At 47.5% G+C, this 20177-nt stretch overlaps 1 protein-coding gene across 3 annotated transcripts; it reads right to left on the reverse strand.

Moving 5' to 3' along the window:
- Window positions 1–216: 216 nt before the first annotated feature.
- LOC138730723 (interleukin-20-like) lies at window positions 217–4798 on the reverse strand. Of its 3 annotated transcripts, XR_011339074.1 has the most exons (7): window positions 4197–4798; window positions 3472–3670; window positions 3295–3360; window positions 2350–2502; window positions 1581–1655; window positions 1233–1456; window positions 217–1051 (listed from the first exon to the last, which is right to left on the reverse strand). XR_011339074.1 is itself a non-coding variant. In XM_069876196.1 (6 exons), the coding sequence occupies exons 2-6, from the start codon at window positions 3628–3630 to the stop codon at window positions 1379–1381; spliced, it is 531 nt and encodes a 176-aa protein (XP_069732297.1). In that variant the 5' UTR covers window positions 3631–3670; window positions 4390–4798; the 3' UTR covers window positions 217–1378. The 3 variants fall into 3 exon arrangements, 2 of the variants coding, with proteins under 2 accessions (XP_069732297.1, XP_069732296.1); XM_069876196.1 differs by having other exon boundaries at window positions 217–1456; window positions 4390–4798; XM_069876195.1 differs by having other exon boundaries at window positions 217–1456.
- Between the last annotated feature and the right edge of the window lie 15379 nt (window positions 4799–20177).

Genomic DNA, 20177 nt, shown 5'->3' on the forward strand with positions numbered 1-20177 from the left:
ACCCCTTTCGCTCTCCCCTTTGCAAATCTGCTTCCTCTTCAACCTGCCCGCCGGCATCCTTTCCTCAGCTCCGCTCCTCCCGCACCACGCTGGGAGCGGCAAGAATGAGTTAAACACGCAGGAGAGGTGCAGAGGGCGAGAAATATGGGTGGGCTGTGTATCCTGCCAGCCAGCTCTGCCTGCACCCCTAAGCCAAGGAAAGTTGAGAGGGTTGGGTTTGTTCATTCTGGAGAAGAGAAGGCTCTGAGGAGACCTTAGAGTGACCTTCCAGTACCTGAAGGAGCTACAAGAAAGCTGGAGAGGGGCTGTTCACAAAGGCTTGGAGTGATACGATGAGGGACAAGGGGGATAAACCGGAGAGGGGCAGATTTAGACCAGTCATAAGGACGAATTTCTTCACAATGAGCGTGGTGAGGTACTGGAAGCTGTGGCTGCCCCATCCCTGGAGGGGTTCAAGGGCAGAGCTATCTGATGTAGACAAAGGAAATGATCTTATGGACAAGCTGCAGGGATACAGCATCATTTGGGTCTCAACTTTGGTGTCTGTGCTGTGGCAGGAGCAGTGCATCACCTCTGGGATGCTGGCGTTACTGGGAGTGACTGTATCTCCTCTGAAAGGGCACCCTGGTGAATTCAGAGAGTTTCACCAATGAGAAACTCATAATTCCTCAGAATTTTGACAAACAGACTCAGCAGAGTTTCAAGTGGGGTTTAGTTACAGTAAGCACAACAGAGTTCCAAAAAACTTACTACTGAATGTCAGCAAATTACAAGATATGCACCAGAACCTTTTTCTATTCAGCAACCACATCTCTTGCATAAAGAGTTTTCTTTTACTGATAAGGCAGAAAATATCACCTCAAAAGGAAACACAGATTTCTAAGGCCTGACATACCTACCAGGACCTCTTCTTGGAAGCATTTCTCACCCTGTGCACCTCGTTGCAGCCGGAGCAAGCAGCAGCCACCTAAGACTGAGCCCAGATTTACGAGCAGCGCTTTGCAGCACGAACTCCACTGGAATAGTCCCAGCAGGCACGAATATACATTCCCTATACAAAAATGTTATAATTTAAACAATTATTAAATGATCTCAGCTTATGTCTGCTAGCAAGAGAAACTCTTTCAGTTTTTCCCTTGGAGACCATCCTTGATAAAAGTCAGCTAAGCGAGTGCTGTGCTGATTTGATCAAATTGATGTTCCCATCTTAAAGCAAGACTTTGCCTGTGTACCTGGCTAGCAAAACACTCGCTGTTTGGCTGAACACAGCTGCAATCACTGAGAAACTGCACTCATATAGTACATTTTCCCATTCACTGCAATGTCCAGCAGCTTCGTTAGCCCCAGCCCTGGGTGGTTCACTAACGTCTTCTGCTCTCTAGCGAGATTTCTCCATCCAGTCTAGCAGGATGTCCAGCTCACCCAAGGATTTCATTGCTGCTGATGTGACATTCAGCTGAAATGATAGAAAGGAACCAGTTGTACTCAAAGACGGTGAGTGCGACCCGATATAAAGAGAATCTGTTGATTTCTAGACTTAGTCTTAGTTTAATTTCTTAGACTTAATTTCTTCAACTTACCCCCTCATAGTTTGCAAGAATTTGCTTGAATTTCTCAGTGGATTCCTGTCCGCACATGCACTTGTTTTCCTCATGCTAGAAAAATAAGGTAGAATCCGTTAGCTTGAGGGGTTAATTTTTAAAAATAAGAAATCATTTTCCGATTATACTGGAAATTACTCAGGGGTCAACAGGAAAGCTGGGGAGGGACTTCTTACAAGGGTCTGTAGTGACAGGGCATGGGGGAACGGCTGTAAATCGGAAGGGGAAGATTTAGATTAGATGTTAGGAAGAAATTCTTCACCGTGAGGGTGGGGAGGCCCAGGTTTCCCAGGGAAGTGGTGGCTGCCCCATCCCTGGAGGGGTTCCAGGCCAGGTTGGATGGGGCTTGGAGCCCCTGATCCAGCGGGAGGTGTCCCTGCCCAGGGCAGGGGTGGGACTGGATGGGCTTTGAGGTCCCTTCCATCCCAAAATATCCCATGACTCTATGATTACTATAAAGACTGAGATCTTGTTTAGCTGTGAAAAGCCTGCAGGTCCTGAAATCAGACTTCTGGTGAGCACAGTTTGATAGGCAGATGGAGAGGATTAATTATGTTCTCGAGAACTAACGTGGGAGTTGGCTGATGAGTGGGCAAGTATAAAAATCTCTCAGTGGACTTTTGACAAAACAGTTTTTTGCCTTTTTTGTTAAAACCCACTTTTATCAATTAGGATTTATAAATAAAGGTTTATATATATACAAAATAGTAACAGATAAAACTAAGCTTTAGCAATAACCAAGACTCACACATTGCTCGAGTTTCCTCTTTATGCTGAGGAAGGAGTTGGCTATGCTGCTGATTTTTCTGTTGACATACGAATCCTCAGTCTTGCAGTGTTTGAAAACTTTGTCCACGTAGAAGTTGAAGAGGTGATGGGCGATGCAGCACCTACCTGAAGACTTAAGGAATAAATTTAATTCTTAAAAGGTCTTCCAAAATGCTTTAAACCTGTAGGTGCCAGCCCTTCTGCCCACTGCTCTAAAAACCCATTTCTAACACCAAGCGCAGTTGCTGACCCACGTAAGACTTTTTTCAGTGATGCTAGATGTAAATTGATAATCATAGAATGGTTTAGGATGGAAGGGAGCTCAAAGCCCAGCCAGTTCAAGGCTGCTAGGAAATTATTTTAGACTGACTTCCCAGGAGGTCCATCCTCAGCAAGTCTCATTGAGTCACCCAAATAATTAGCTGATTTTGTAGCTGGGTATTAGGGGCCGAGACCTGAAGCAGTTGCCCATGTCCAGTGCCTTAGAGTGTTAGAGATCTGTGGAATAATTGTTTATAACGTATTTCACCTCCCAAGATCTCATTCAGCTGCTTCTGGATTCTTTAATAGCTTTGCACCCAAATCCTGATTCACCTCACTATGTCTCCACCAACAGATGAAGCTCCCGTAAATGGGGCACCACACGCAACAAAAAAAATGAAATCTCTGCCCACCATTTCTGGAAAGAGAGTCAGGGTGAAAGCCCAGTGCCGGAACCAGCCCTGGGACACCCACCTCTTTTGACATACATGATTCGCATCACTTTATCCTCCCCGACCTGTGGTGTCTGTGTTTCACAGGAACTTAGAAGCAGTCATGGTATTGAACGACTTCCCTTGAGCTGCAACGCCTCCGGGCTGGTGTTAGGATGCTCGCTGGTCAAAATGATTCAGAGAAGAACTGAAAAGGGGGCAAAGACACCTACCTGAACCTTGTGCAGAGAGTGTGGGTAAGACAAGATGCTGAGGGTCCTGATGGGATCTCTGGCTTGCTGCACGGGAGAAGATAGAGATGCTGATGCACTCGCTGGCTCCAGAGGGGTTTCAGGAGCAGCCAGCTAAAGAGCTGCCCTGGCTCCACGAGAGCCCAGAGCAATACTCACAATGTTAGTTTTAATTGCGGTGAAACCAGACCTGATCTCAGTCACGCTCATTGAAACCCGGCAGGCTCCAAAGTGGAAGATTTTGTTCCCAGCTGTCAGTGTCAAATTCACCCAGCACGACACGGAGAAGAGGCAGAGGAACAAGTGGGATCCCTTCATCTCGCTGCAGGATGCAAGCACCACCAGTGGTCTTGGAGATCTGTTCAAGGAAGACAATATTGCTTTGCTACCTTTCCTAAGCAATACAACTGTGATGGCTGTGAAAATATACAAGTTTTATATAGTACTGGTACATGTAGATATGTAGTAAAAAACCCATGCCAAGCAGTGTCTCTGTTCCATCTTTCTTCCCCAAGCGCAAGAGAAAAAAAAAAATCAAATAAAAGCAAATATTTAGATACCCAAAGAAGAAAAAGAAGAAAAAAACCAGTAAAAGTTGTATGTAAATAGACAAGGTTCTTCTGAAATATTTCCATGAGAAAAATAGATACAGATAAATTAAATTTTCAAACCTCTCCTGACCCAGAAGCAGCAGGAGGGAACTGCGACTGAAAGTCTGATCACAAAAGAAACTGCTTTCCCTCAGAAATAGCTTCAAATAACTTCAAAAGCAGGTTCTGTTAGCACTGAAAATTAAGGTTATTACTGAAAAAGCCTTTCAGAGAAACATTATAGGAGTAAAAGGAAATATGCCTGAGTACAGAAGGACAAAACCAGTATCTTACCTCGTTCTTTGATGTGGGTTCACCTGTCCCCCAGGTATCTGACCTGAAGAGCTCCGGAGAAAACATTTATATCCAGGTATCGGGAGGAAATAACTCTCGGATTAACTTTTGGGATTTTTCTTGCTTTTCCCAGCACGTATTTCCTTTTGTAATTCGATGAATTAATGAGCTAGTGAAAGGGACCAACTCTTACCCACAGGTGTTTCCCTCTCCTATGGAGGCGGAAATCTTGGCATCGCTGTATCACTTCTCTTTCGGGAAGAAGGACGCGACCAAGCGGAGGGACCATCCTGGGGGTTCCATCCCCAAAACTTCCAGCTTGGACATGGAGTCGTGCTGCCAAGCTCTGCTCGGTGAGATCCCTGGCTCCCGTGGACGTGTTGGGATGCGGGAAGCAGAGCAGCATCACCCCCCCAAGATGCCAGTGGTCCAAACCCCCCAAAGTGGGAGGGTTTCTGGCAATAGGACGTGATGTGCTGTTGAAATAACATGACTCAGAATGTTAGCAAGACCTTTCTCCACAAAGGGCCTTCACCCACTGGGAATGGGGACGTGGCTTTCTCCTCAGGTCGGGGGACACCTGCCTTCATCGGCACATCCCTGGTGTTTGGAGACTGGAGTTGACAGGTAGGAGAGGGCTGAGCTTTGGGATGACACTGCGCCCACCTCGGTGCCAGAAGTCACTTGGTTTTCAGTGGCACGAGTGATGTTCATGCACAGCCCGAAGCCACCAGCCTGCAGAAGGACAGAGATTCCACTCAAACAAGCCCAGAGGCAGCAGCGAAGACTTGGCAGTCAAAGTCTTTGCTTGAGGATAAGTCTATGGTTACCCTGCTGAGAATAAAACAATGCAGCCAAGGTCCTTGAGCAGACCAGGGAAATTCTCACACTGACATTCCAGCTCCAGACTGTCCCCTGGAACCAGGGTTTGCAGCTGAGATTTGCCAGCAAAGGTGAACGTGGCAGTACTGCTGCAAAACCCAGTCTGGTTCACCAGGCGTTTGGCTCCGAGGCCAGGTTACTTGCTTCCTTAACCCCTCTAAAGGCAGCTGCATCTAGTCTACAAACAAAATCCGAGCAGTTAAAAAACTTCTTGGACTACCTGTACCCAGAAAATGGCACAGATAGACTTAAAAAGCATGGAGGCAGCAAAGACACCGCTCTAATTCCCCATACAGCCCCTGGAGCAGAAGCAATGCTCTGGGTGAGAGCAGGAGCCTGAGCCTGTGCCTGTTGCAACGCAGTTATATCTTGTGTTATATAAAGCTTCGCCGCGTGAGTAATTTATTGATAACCAAATTTAATCTTGAGCGTGTATCCGTCAGCAGAGGAAGCCTAGGCAAATAGATTTTATGCCCAGGCTAGTCACACTATTGCACACAGTATTGCTGAAACTACCCCAAATGCACCAAACGTGCCCCCCTCATCCCTGCCAAAAGGCAGGTCCCAAGCTGCATTTGCCCTCATGGAGGGGTTGGAGGGATCCTCAGCGGCACAAGGCTGGTTAATCTCTGCCTTCCCCCCCCCCAATTCCCAGCTGCTCCCTGTCATTGCAGCAAAAGTTCTGCCTGGAGCAGAGGAAGCGGCACCGGCAGCGTTCCCAGACAGCCGGGTGCACACCCAGCCTCGGTGGGGAAACGAGGGAAGAGGCGAAGCTTTCTTACATAATTATGTAAATTGGGATGAGAAAAAGGGATTTCTTTTTCCTTTTTTTCCTTTTGGTAACTGAACCGATGCTCATGACACATCAGCCAAATGCCAGCAGGCAAGAAACTGCTGTGGGTTAAGAATTGTCGGCCAGGCTGGTGGAGGGAAGGTGCTGGGGTGGTAGAGAACAGAAGCAGAATGTTCTTTATCGAGGTCCAGGTCCTTGCTCCATCACAGACCTTTGCATGGGTGTCCCCTGGCCTCACTGTGCTCTCACCAACCACTTGCAAGGCAGCAGCAATGGCACGACCTCCCCTACAAGGGCAACGAGGAGAGTTACCACGTCACGGGTGGGAGACAAGCCAGTTAGCTACAAATAAAGAAGAACTCTACGTGCGATGATGGTGATCGACTTCCTCCACCTCCGCTTTCTGGAGCAGATGGGATGGCATCAGCAGGGATCTCGGTGTGCGTTGGTCTCGGTCCCAATGGAAGCGAATCACCCCGGTCTAAGGGAGGCTCCCATCAACCTGCCACGCGTGGCAATACCCTCAATAAAACAGCAGCACACCATTTCACATCTGCGCTGGGAAGGAAGAGGGAAAGGAGAAATAGGGATCTCAGAAACACAGCAGCCTGATGATGCAGATGAGCTCAGAGAGTGAAATGGGAACTGACTCCCCAAGGCACTCTCGGAATTACTAAGCCTTCTACACACAGCATCGCTGGGAGAGCGTGCTGGGTGCAGGGAAGCAGCCCTCTCCCTGGGAAACCTTCCAGGCAACTCCCGGCTAACAGAGGAGGGCTCCTCCCTTGGGATTTTATGGTAGGCACGTTGTGACAAGGGCCCCCTAGAAGTAGTTACAACCCAAACCCAAGCAAAGGCAGCATAGAGGGTTGGTAGCCAGCTGCCACCATGCCAGGGAATTGAAAAGTGAGCCCTGTGCACCATGAGCTTGTCTGAAAAATCATTTATACGATGTGATGAGCAGCACAGCTCTGGCACGACTCACACCCACAGCGATGCAAATCAGGTTGGCACAAGAGGGGCCAGCAGCTCGGGTGAAGCTAAGGGAATGTCTCTAGTGCAGCCTGGAAAAGAACCCTCAGAGCACCCTCTTGGAGCACTTTGACTCTCAGCAGCTCCAAGCGCTGATGAATCTGATGCTCAGCCTCGCCCTGCTAAGCAGGCGGCCCCACGCGCATCATCACTACCATGTAGCACCTGGATGGTGGAAGAAACATCCCTAGAACAGCAGAAAGCACCAAACTGCTGCAGACAAATGGCTTGTTGAAATGACTAACGAAGCAGACATCCCTGGAGAGCCCGGAAGCGCGACGGTAGACAAGACACCTACTCACCAACCTCTGTTTGCATCGGGTGAACTCAGCAGCATCTCCCAGTCCTGCTCCAGCTCTGGGGCTGGAGCACCGTGCCCCTTCATGCGAGACAGCAGCTCTGCTCAGTGATCCATTCTGACCCTGCTTCACAACTATTTCTTCAAATATTCACCTTTAAGGCCAGGTTGGGTGGGTCCTTGAGCAGCCTGGTCTAGTGGGAGGTGTCCCTGCCCGTGGCATAGGGAGGGGAGCTGGGTGGGCTTTTAAGGTCCCTTCCAACTCAAATCATTCTACGAGTCTATGAAATAACCAAAAGCTCTTATTTTATCCTAGAACATCCTCCAAAAACCCAAGTCATTCAGATCTGAAGGAGCCACGCTGTCACGAACTGACCACATGTTAACACTAGGTTTCCCGTAAAGTGTTTCAAAGAGATAAGGTACAAGTTTCAGGAGCGCATTTCATCATGATACAAGATCTGATAATGCTTTACAGACCACTATTTGTTCACCATTCCTTGTCATTACTCATATTTCACAGCAGCTTAAGGTACAGCAGCATTTCAGATGAGAAGCTGATAGTGGTTTGTACACAGATCCCCACAACCAGTGTGAATGACACATATGCCTCCAGTCATTCTAATGAAATTAAAATTGAGGTTTAGTAACAAAGTTCATCAACAATAACTGACCCCAGGAACTCTTCCTGACATCCTTCAGGAACAGATCCACAAAACCAACTCAGCCACCTGGAATGAAAACACCAGGGAAGACTGTAGGACACCAAAACCCTCGTCAAAAGAACAGAACTCTGCTTCCACAGGCAGAAGAAAATGTTTCCACCTGTTTGTTAGGTACTGGAGAAATTCCTTACACACTTGCAGTGGGAACATCTTCAGACAGCCCTACCCAAACCCCACCTGGGAGCTCAGGGGAAGACTGACTGTCTCAGTGGTTTGTGCTGCAGCTTGCAGAGCCTTAAAAATCAGAGCTTTAATTGCCAAGCAACCACCTGGCCCTCCAATCCAGAGCCCATTTCAGACCTTGTTTGAACACATGCTAAGCTGACACGGTCCTTTTGACCCCCAGGGATTCACAGCAGCACCCAGATGGGTGTCAGCACCCCATAATCTCTCTTTCCATTAGCTTCTGCACCAACGCACTTGGCGATGGAAACGTGCTCCACGGCTGCCAGCGCCCTCTCCCAGCCTCAGGAAACTGCTCTGCTCCTTCTTAATGAGCACAATTCATTATCGAGGGAAACCAGGTTGCCTTGCAGGCTCACCAGCCCTGCTGCTCACTCAGCCCCAGCTCTGTAAGGCTGCTGACAAAAGTGAAAAAAAAATTGTTTTTCTCGGTAGACTCATCAAATGACTCAGAAAAAAAGCTCAGGAAGGAGATATCGGCTGATAGGTGTGGTACACTGAGTGCCCTCTTCTCAATCACGTTTTTAACCATAACCACTTGATTAATTCTGAAAATCAAACAGTGGGTACTGACTTTTAGGGAGCGACAGGCTGAGCACAGCTCAGCTTAATGAAACGCAGCTTTTATTAAGCCAGGCACGAGGGGTGTTCAAACCCATTGGAGAGAAATCCTGGTTGTTTTCCAGGATTTCTTCCCGAGTGGCTCATGGTGCCCTCAGCAGCTTTAGGAACCCCCTTCATGGGCAGAGCGGCTGCTTTCTGGGTGCTGAGGAGCTTCAGGAGGGGCTGGGAGAGTGTCCCCACCCTCAAGGCAATGGTGAATCACGGTTTAGAGCATCACCCACGATTGTCCCTCTGGGGCTGTTTCTTTTCTTGCTACCTGCAGCCCAGCCTGGGGTTGTCCCTGTGTGCGTGTCTCATCGGAAAGGAGGCAGAGGGAGCATCACCCATCGCTGCGGGTGGCCCCAGCTCCCCCTGTCCTCGCTCGCTGCCCTCAGCCAGGTTGCGATCCTGGCTGGGCTGAGGTTTGCGTCACAGAAAATAAATCTACCTCAGCCCCTGCCTTCATGGAGCAGATGCGACACTCGGCTGCATGACTCAGAGTGCTGCCACCGAGCCAGGATTTCACCTAAACAGGTTAAATAAAAAAAAAAAAAAAAAGGCAAAAAAAGAGTGTTTCCCTCCCACCCCACTAAGATTTACCTTTGTGGGAAGGCGAAAGCGTAGTGGAGGATCTTGTACACTGAAGTATCTGTTCTTCAGAAAACCATCAATTTAGTCACCAGGGTAGGGGACGTTGAACATTAGATACAAGCTTCTCCTTTTTTGATAAATTATGAACTCATATTTTGGTTATCATAAATGGCATCTTCCCCAAAGGGAAATGCATATTGCGAGTCTTTAGAGGCTAATTTCCAGCTGCAAGAGGGGAGATTGAGATGAGATCTCAGGGAGAAATGTTTTGCTGCGAGGGTGAGGAGGCCCTGGCCCAGGTTGCCCAGAGCAGTGGTGGCTGCCCCATCCCTGGAGGGGTTCAAGGCCAGGTTGGATGGGGCTTGGAGCCCCTGATCCAGTGGGAGGTGTCCCTGCCCATGGCAGGGGTGGAACTGGATGGGCTTGAAGGTCTCTTCCAACCCAAACCATTCTGTGATTTTTGCTCCTGTGAAAACTATAACAGCTCAAGAATTACCAAAAAAATCTTAGCAGCCCCCAGGGCTTGGATGCAGGTCACAATTCTGTGATCATTTCACCAAGATTGCCCAGTCAGAAAGTGAGTTTTGATGGTTTGTTTTTTCTTTGTGTCCCCATCATGTTAAGAAAACCAGCTATTTCAGCAGAATTTGAGGTACAGTTGCCTGAAAAGCACTGCCCTGCCCTTGGTGATGAACAGGAGCACCCACAAGAGAACAACGTAGAGCCCAGCATCCTTGCTGAGATTTGCAACGGTCTCCAAACGTGCACATATTTCAGAGTCAAATCTGTCAGTGAGATGAAACACATTAAGAAATGAGGCTTTTTCAGTACCCAGGAGGTTTCAGAAGCTTTTTGATGTGGGCATTCAACACATTAGTAATTGAGCTTCTTTAAGCAAGTGGTGATACCAAGGTATAAAAGAAGAAAACGCTGAAGTATAGCCAAGATTCTGAGCTCCTGCTGACCTGCAGGGCTGCTGAGAGGACCAATACTTCACAAAGAAATGAAACTTTCTTGAAAGGTGTTTCTGAGGGAGAGAGCTGCGAGCGGTGAATATGAAAAACGATCTAAGCCAATCAAACTTCCACTTTTAAAACCCACAAGCAGCCCCCTTGCACACCTTTCCTACAGAATTCAGGTCTGTTTACTACTCCTGCTTCAAATTTTAGACTCTTTTTCTCTCTTGCAGCTAGTATGACAATAATAATTTGCATTACCAGCCATCATGAGGTTTCCCTTGTTCCTGCAAAACTGGGGGACTGGGTTATGGTGTCGACAGGGAAAGTTTGTACCTTGGAAAGCAAGAAATCTAAAAGAGACATGAAATAGAGAATTAAAGCAGAGACAAAGGTAGAATTACCAATATTGAAGAAAATAACTCATTCCAAGGAGAGGGATTGTGCACTTAGAGCCAGCCCAGGAATCCAACCATATCCTGGGCTGCATCCAGTGGGACTAGTAGGTGAGGGAGGGATTCCTCTCCTCTCCTCTGCTCTGCTGAGACCCTACCTTGAGTCCTGCATCCAGCTCTGGAGTCCTCAGCACAGGGAGGACATGGAGCTGGTGGAGCGAGTCCAGAGGAGGCTACAGAGATGATCCAAGGGCTGGAGAACCTCCTGTGCGAGGACAGGCTGAGAGAGTGTGAGTTGTTCAGCCTGGAAAAGAGAAGGCTGAAGGGACCCTTCTACCTGGAGCATGGAGAGATTTAAAAATAAAAAGAAGCCCACTAATGTGATACCAAAAAGTCACACATGGCATTTTTTTTTCTATGAAATAGGGTTTAACCCAAGATTTGAGCAAGTGATTGAGCTGGGTGTCCCACATAGCGCCTGGCTTCGCCCCAGAGGGTGAAAAGTGCTGACAGTGCCGGCAATAAATGATGCCTAATAGAGGAGAAACTGAGTGCTTGCTGCTATCAGCTCAATTTTTTAATTATCTGGGGAGCAAATGAATCACTCCAATAGCCAGGCAGAGCTGTCATAGATTTAGCTTTCACCAAAACCGAAACTTATGTTTCAGTAAATTAGCTGTGGATTCTGTACATAACTCAGCTCTTGAATACGGGTTTCGGTTTTGGCTGGGTTAATATTGCCTTGAGTACTTTTTAACTCAGGACTCGAATCATTCTCAATTTCACAACCGTGAGGGGCCAAAGCTGGTTTCGTTGGTGCTGGATGCACACAAAACCACACAGAGACGCAGCAGAGATGGGAGCTCAGCCTGCCCCAGCTCAAGGGAAGAGAGAAATAGGGGAGTAAAGACACAAAAAAAGCTCTTGCTGGCAAGTCATGACAATTTGGCTTCTCTAATTAGAATCATGAAATGGTTTGGGTTGGAAGGGACCTTAAAGCCCATCCAATCCAACCTCTCTGCAGCAAACAGGGATATCTTCATCCACATCAGGTTGCTCAGAGCCTCATCCAACCTGACCTGGAGTGCTCCCAAGGACTGGGTTTCTACCACCATCATTGTAATAAATTTCTTCCTTCTATCTAGTCTCAATTTTAGTTCAAAATCATTTCACCTTGTCTTGTCACAACAGGCCCTGCTAAAAAGTCTGTCCCCATCCTTCTCAGCACTGTTCTCCCTTATGTTTCTTACGCAGTTTGCCCAGGTTTTATATTTTCATGGGAGTCCAAGGAAGATTTACTTCAGGAATGGGATCAGGCACTGAAATACTTTTTTGATGATCCCTTTCCACGTAGGCTTTGAAGGCTGTAATTAGGAAGTAGAAGATGAACGAGAAGGCTGGAAAACCCCTCTTGCTGAAAATGGGGCTTAAAAAAAGAAGAAAAGAAGAACAAGAAGAAGAAGGAGAAAGATCTCGTGAACTTCCTCTGCCAGCTGCCTCCTGCTTGTTGGGAAAGGAGAGATCAGCAGTTCATCACCCACTCCCTGCAAGCAGCTCTCTGCTGAAAATATGAAGTCAAATGTAAAGCTGCAACTGTTGCAATGCCCTTGGTTTGTATTTATGGCTAAAAGGGGCAAGAACAGTTCTTTTTACAAGTAGTTCTGTTACCGTAACTCCTCCCTTGATCCCACCTGGTATGGATGATGCCACAACCATCACCTGCCTCACCAGATCGGTGACCAATTCCTTCCCTCAGCTTCTGTCTGGTGCTTCTCCAAGAGAAAGTCACCAGAGCTCAGAGAAGCTCAAAGTTCCCAACACTGCAGTCGTCCCAGCCAGAAGTGGCTTAGGACAAACCAGTCCTTGCAGAACTCCAAACGCCTCTGAGGAAATAAACACTGGAGCTGGGGGACAACATGTGTGAAGGAGGAACAGGCCAGCAAGTCCCTGCAGATCAGCCTCCGTTTATTATGTCCCTGCGGAAAACAAAGACGGCAACAAGTCAAAAGTAGAGAAGTAGTAAAGTTCCTGTTTCTGCCTTCTATGATTTTGCTCGGATACTATCATTTTCTATTTGCATATTTCTTAGTTTATTCCAATATGAAGACCTCCTTTTATTTTTTCTTGCCCCTTCTCTTTCTGGATCTATGAGGGAATATTAAAAGTTGCTTCATGTAACCCAAACTCTCATCACTGGTCTTACAGAGCCAACATCCTTTGTCTTCTAGAAACAGAAACCTACCGGTAAGTGAGAAAGGAATCTTGCAATATGGGCAGAATAAAAAAAAAATAAACAAAATGAGACAAACCACAAAGCAAATCTTCTGGTTATAAAACACTTTGAAATCAACCCAAGCACCTGATTCTTCTACAAGGCAAATATTGAGGCAAGCAAGTTTCGCTTCGGCCACTTCCATCCATTTGAACCACTTCATCCCTCGCCTGATGAAAAAAAGAAAGTATGCAGGAGATTCAACAGGCTGAATGCATAAGGTTTTCATTTCTAGCAAGCAAAGCTACCAGACAAGCTGCAGATCGCTACAGCAAGGCCGCCTTAACTTCAAGATGAAGGATGTTTTATCTTTTGAGGTCTTTGTTTCATCAGAACAAGACCAATGAGAAAGAGTAAATGTGTGTCAGTGGCCTTAGGAGTCTCATGGGATCGGTACCCAGAGCAGGGGTGGCTGCCCCATCCCTGGAGGGGTTCAAGGCCAGGCTGGATGGGGCTTGGAGCCCCTGATCCAGTGGGAGGTGTCCCTGCCCGTGGGGTGGAACTGGATGGGCTTTGAGGTCCTTTCTAACCTGACCCATTCCATGATGGTTGGAATGGTTGGACTCGATGATCCGGTGGGTCTCTTCCAACCTGGTTATTCTATGATTCTATGATTCTATAATTCTGTGATGACTTTTAAAGCCTTCAACCTCTGCAAAGCACATCGGAGGGATCATTTTTTAATCAAAAAATCTCTGCTTACATAAATGAAGTCAATCTAAGATCGTTCTTCCTCCTCTTACTCATGGCATTGTGGGACACACCCTGTGCTGGTAGAAATTCCTCCACTTAAAACAGACAAATTCAGCACAAAGAAAACCTTCTAGCAATTCTGTTCTATTGCATTTTTCTCGAACTTAGCAGCAGCCTCTGGGCTGTTTATTCTGGGAATCATAAAACAAGTTCCCTTGGCACTCTCAGAGGGCCACCAAAACGTTAGATTTGAGTAAAGCCTTGCACACCCATCAATATCGCTTTTCTGGTTGAGTAAAGAACCAGCTCAGAGCCCAGGCTTCAGCCTGTATAGAATGTCTCATAGGGGAGTCCCAGGGCCATCGCGTTATCACAAAAATGGTTTTGAAGCCAAGCAGGGGCACGTGGGACATCCCCCGGCAGCACCAAGCATGCTGCAGCATCTCTTGTGGCACTGGGGGCGACCCAACATCACGTGCGGCATCACCAGCTGTGGCATGAGCTTATCTCCCTGCTAGGGAGTGGAAAAGAAAGCCTGGAATTTCTCAGCCCGCAGCGTGAGCTGTTCCGCACCATGCAAAATAAAAAAAAAAACCACCCCAAAACTCCACCGCTCGAGTGCCCCAGCCTGGTGTTTGGCTTCAGGGTCGGATGCCGCCGTGGAAAGCGAGCGAAGTTGCTTCCGTAATTCACCCGACTGGTCACGTTACGCTGCTGAGTAGCTGGTTTACAGTATCTGATTTCTCAAACCGTGATAACCAGTTTCTGTCTTATGACCATTCATCTCTATAAATAGTTTGTATTTGTATTACTGGCCCGGGTGGTGATGCCAAATCATGACAAAGACAATATTCTCCAGAAGATCCACACGCCCCAGTGATACCAAAACTAGAAAAAGAAAAGAAACTCCTCAAGACAGCATTTGTGAAATGACTTGTTGAAGACAGGAGTTGCTCAAAATTGCCCTTGTGGTGTGCTCAAAAAAGAAGGACATGCAAGAGGTGTTTGAGTAAGTCAAGACTCACCGTATATTTGACTAATTATGCATTGTTTTATTTTCTTGGCTTCCCTGGAAACATACCGTGTTTTTCTGAGAAAGCATTGTTCATCCTCCTTGCTTATTCAGAGCACACGCTCCCCGCTCCCTGAAATGCCAGCGCCAAGGTCTCATCGGTTTCTCTAAGGACAGAAACAGGACATTGCTGTGAGCACTGGAAAATCCCCACCAGCAGCTTATTTCCTTAAGATAAGAGAAGAAAGGTAATAACACCTTTATTTGTAACTGCTGCCCTGGGAGTGGGAAGCAGCCTCACACAGACGAGGGCAGCATCCTTTGCCGAGAAGGATGCTGTGTCAGTGGGTTCATTGACTGCCTCGAGCAGCCTGATCCAGTGGGAGGTGTCCCTGCCCATCGCAGGGGGGTTGGAATTAGATGATCTTTAAGCTCCCTTCCAACCCAAACTATGCTATGGCTCCATGATTCATTAGAAGACCCAGAGAGGAGAGGGTGGGGATGCAGCACCAACCTCGTCCATGACTGCACGACCCTTGCAGAGCAGTAGAAAATGGCCAAGAACACGCAGCCTGGGGGAAAGAGCACAGTTTGCTCTTCTAGGCTGACAGAGAGCACCCTGAAATCCCAGGACAGGTTATTAAATAGGGAAGTTATTCCCTATTTGTCTTACTGGCTGCAGCAGACTTCCAAATCATCATAGCATCATGGAACAGCTTGGGTTAGAAGGGACCTCAAAGCCCAGCCAGTCCCATCCCCTGCCATGGGCAGGGACACCTCCCACTGGATCAGGGGCTCCAAGCCCCATCCAACCTGGCCTTGAACCCCTCTAGGGATGGGGCAGCCACCCCTGCTCTGGGCAACCTGGGCCAGGGCCTCCCCACCCTCACAGCAAAACATTTCTTCCCAAGATCTCATCTCAATCTCAGATGAAAACCATTACCCCTCATCCTACCCCTGCCCTCCCTGATCAAGAGCCCCTCCGCAGCAGGAGGGGTTCCAAATATTGGGAGTTTTATGAGTGCAATTAAAAAGCACAAATATTTCTCAGTTAAGTCAATCACTGAAAAACTGACTCCACAGATCAGAGGAAATCTCCACTACTTGATGCTTTTAGGTCAAGATTCCAGCCTGATTTAGATCACGTGCAAGTTCTGGACCTTATGTAAGGCTCTCATGTGTCATATCAGGAGTCACGCTAGAGGTCACAATAATGTCTTCTGTTCATAATTAGTAACTATTTCTGGACACTTTGGTGTTACAAGACAAACCAATGACATTGGTTAAATTTCCAAAGAGCAATTTGGGATTTACCTGTTGAGGTCGCTATGAGTCATGCTCCAAATTCTGACAAGGGTGCTAGAAAGCAGATTTCCAGAAGAGAAAAAATCCGACGTCATGCCTTGCTAGCAAAAATATATCTTGAAAAAAAAAAAAAAAGGTAGTCCACTTTATGCTTCCCTCATCAGGAACTGTTAGTCATCAGCGATGGGGCTGCTGAGAGATCAAACACCATTGCTTCAAAACTTCTTCACACAGGGCGAATGAAAGGCCAAGTCTCAGTTTCCCCCAGGGCGTCACTGACAACAGGTCTCCCAGATCTGAAAGGATGAGAAATGGGGAATTTTGGAAAAGAAAAGAAGCAAACACCACGATGACAGCCTGAAAATCCAAGGGATTCTCCAAGCTGTGCCTAGAATAGACAGTGCATAGAATCTTCTCCTAGGTAACATGAGAGAGGATGAGATGAAATAGCACCAGGTAGGTTTAGGCTGGATATTAGGAAAAAAATTCTTTACTGGAAGAGCATCAAGCCCTGGAAGAGGCTGCCCAGGGCAGTGGTGGAGTCTCCATCCCTGGAGGGGTTCAAAAACACGTAGCTGTGGCACTTCAGGACATAGTTTACTAAGGACAGTGGGGTTGGGCGGATGGTTGGACTGGATGAGCTTAGAGGTCGTTCCCAACCTTAACGACTCTACGATTCTACAAAACATACAACAGCCCTCCGTCAAAAAGCAATGACAGAGTCCAAGAAGGCAAAAAAATTGGAAAACTTGCCTGCATATAAGCTTGCCAATATAAGCAAAACTAACAAGAAAAAGCCACCCTGCTCCAGAGGATGGGACCTCTGGAGACCACCAAGGCCAATGTACTCTGTTAATGTACTCAGCCTCAATTTAGGCTCAGTTTACCTAAATGCCTCTGTTTTACTGCAGAAATGCAATTCTGCTGTCCTGCTGAGCATTTCTGGAGAACATGCAGCTCTGAGAAGTTTGTGGGAGGTGGGGCAAAAGCTTCTGAATGGCTTTTGAGTAACACACTTCCCTTTCTGACACGATCTTCTTGGCAAAGATGAAAGCCGTTTCCTAAAGGTTTAGAAATACTCCCACGTCCCCCGGACACACTCTTTAGGAAAAGGTGCTCTATTCATTCATGCGACTGCTTCGTAGTACTGCAGAGTCAATGCGTTTCCACAGCAGTAAGCAAGGATGAGTCAGAACGAAACTGCACTGTCAAGATCTCTGACAGGGCAAAGGAAATACAGGTAAACACGGCGGGCATCATCCGTGCGCAAGCCACAGTTTCCTTTGTGGAATGGACACATGTGGCTTCCGCTTGAACCCCCAAAAAAAAAACAAACCAAAAACCAATACAAACTTGGTTCCAAAACAGGGAGGAGGGAATTGCACAAGAGTGAGAACTGCTCTGCACACGCTGGATGTCAAACTGAGATGACTTCATGGAGACCTGCTAAAATAAGAGAAGTTTGGAAAGAAGCGCTCAGCTGCTCGGCAGGAAGAAAGGAGGGTGCCAGCTCCTGCTGATGTTCATAGAATCATAGAATCACCAGGTGGGAAGAGACCCACCAGATCATCGAGTCCAACCATTCCCATCAATCACTAACCCATGTCCCTCAGCACCTCGTCCACCTGTCCCTTAAACCCCTCCAGGGAAGGGGACTCAACCCCCTCCCTGGGCAGCCTCTGCCAGGGACCAATGATCCTTTCTGTGAAAAATTTTTTCCTGATGTTCAGCCTGACCCTCCCCTGGTGGAGCTTGAGGCCATTCCCTCTCGTCCTGTCCCCTGTCCCTTGGGAGAAGAGCCCAGCTCCCTCCTCTCCACAACCTCTTCTCAGGGAGTTGTAGAGAGCAATGAGGTCTCCCCTCAGCCTCCTCTTCTCTGTTGAAGGAGATTCTGATCTGCCCCAAAACCCTTAGTTTTGTCTCACACCAAAATACGTAAACCTAAAGCTGAGGCTGAGAGTGACCCCTCCGATCTGCAGCAGGTCTGGGGCTGCATCCTTCACCAAAGGGAATGGAGTGAAGGCTCCTCTAGTGCCCTGGGTGGCCTCTGCCAGTGCTTGACAACCCTTGCAGTAAAGTAATTTCTCCTGCTATGCAATCTGAACCTCACTTGGGACAACTCGAGGCCATATCCTCTCACTGGCACTTGCTACTTGGGAGAAGAGACCAACACCCACCTCACCACAACCTCAAGTAATTTCAGAGAGTGATGAGGTCTCTCCTATCAGCCTCCTTTTCTCTAGGCTGAACAATCCCTCAGCTGATCCTCATAAGATTCATTCTCCAGCCCCTTCACCAGCTCCATTCCCCTTCTCGGGAAATGCTCCTGATGAAACTTAAGCAGCCATCCAGGTCTTGGTCGTGAATCTTGACTGATCCACAGTGGATTCGAGTTAATCCAAAATAAGCAAAAAGTCTCCCAGGGTGGGAGCCAAGGAGGAAAGCGGAGAAAGTGGGATCCTACCAGTGGAAATGGATTGAGTTTAAAATGAGTCGGTTTTGTCTGAGCCCTCTGCCGCTGCTCTTCTCCTTTCACACAGCTTCTGCGGGCGGTCAAGAGGAGAAACCGCACGGCTGCGTTAGAGCAGGGGAAGAAAAATGGGTCACCAAATACACCACACGGGCTGTGATTCAGTGAAACGAGTGTGCCTGCAGTGATTCACCCGGAGCAGGCTTCCTCGTCGCCCCTGGAAGAGACGACGACGACGACAACAACAACAAAAGCAAAACAAATCAGAACACGAAATCCCACACTGTCCTCACATCAAACTCTTCCATTACCAATGAATGGTTCATCCCCTTTACTCTTACTCATACCTACGTACACCAAACATTCCTCTCCTTTGCTCCTAAAAATAAAACTTAAAAAATTCTAAATATACAGGTTTCCAGCTTTTTTTTGTTTTGCAACAAGTTCCTTAACAGAAGTTTGAAAACTCAACTTAAAAGAGGTTCGATGCAGTCAAGGAAAGAGAATTGTCCAAAGTGATGCATTGGAGGCAGGGTGGGAAGAACAGGCTATTTGAAAATAACACTCATAGCTCTCAGAGAAAAGAGTTGGATGTCAGAAAGGCCAAATTCATCTTCACTTTCTTTTTCTTGGAAAACAGATTCCCAAACCTGTCAGTGAAAGCTTTATCATGAGGAAGCAAGGAGGGGAGTGTACAAACTATATATACAGAAAATGGATGAAAGGGAGGAAAGCGGAAAATGAGAGACGTCAGAGGAATTATCTTCAGCTCCAAGCTGGTGATTTTAACAGAGCTGGGACAATAGCTCTCAGGACAGTACACCCCGTTCGGAGAGCCAGCACTGGGATGCCTGGATGGGGTTGGTGTTCATTTCTAGGAAACGAAACAGGGTTAAAAAGTCAGAAGCACCAATATTCACAACCTGTTTATAGACTTTAACACTACTCACCAACGTTAAATAGTGGCTCCTATGGCACAAACCCTCCTCCCATCCAGCTGCTCTACAAGAAAGCTGGAGAGGGACTACTCATAAAAGCCTGTGGTGACAGGACAATGGGGAACGGATGTGAGCTGGAGAAGGGCAGATTTAGACTAAATATTAGGAAGAATTTCTTCACAATGAGAGTGGTGAGACACTGGAACATGTTGCCAAGGGAGGTTGTGGCTGCCCCATCCCTGGAGGGGTTCAAGGCCAGGTTGGATGGGGCTTGGAGCCCCTGATCCAGTGGGAGGTGTCCCTGCCCATGGCAGCGGGGTTGGAACTGGATGATCTTTAAGGTCCCTTCCAGCCCTAACTATTCCATGATTCTATGATTCCATGCTCTGGGTAAGCAGCCGTGCACAAGCCCTGAGCAGCAACACATCCCAGCAGGACTGGGCTCCTCCACCACATCCCAGCTCAGGTGGACTTCTCCATCACATCCCAGCTCAGGTGGACTCCTCCACTGCATCCCAGCAGGACTGGGCTCCTCCACCACATCCCAGCACATCACAGAACTAATCCCATTAGCAGCCAGGCACAGCACCAGCTGAACTTTGGGGTCATAGCTTTCAGGCTTGCTGTAGGCAGTGAAAATTCATGTGAACTTCAGCAGGCGTATCATCAACTGGAAAAAAAAAGTTACAAATTGAGATTTCAATAATTATGTATGTTTGCACTGTAGCATGAGAATTCCAGAGGAGAATGTATTTGTGCAGGTTCATTGAAAGTCATGCTGGTGAATTATACCTGGTGCTGGGGATCCTAAGTGTGGGTGTGATATGGAGATG

This window comes from Phaenicophaeus curvirostris, chromosome 24 (assembly GCF_032191515.1).
Source record: "Phaenicophaeus curvirostris isolate KB17595 chromosome 24, BPBGC_Pcur_1.0, whole genome shotgun sequence".
Taxonomy (NCBI): domain Eukaryota; kingdom Metazoa; phylum Chordata; class Aves; order Cuculiformes; family Cuculidae; genus Phaenicophaeus; species Phaenicophaeus curvirostris.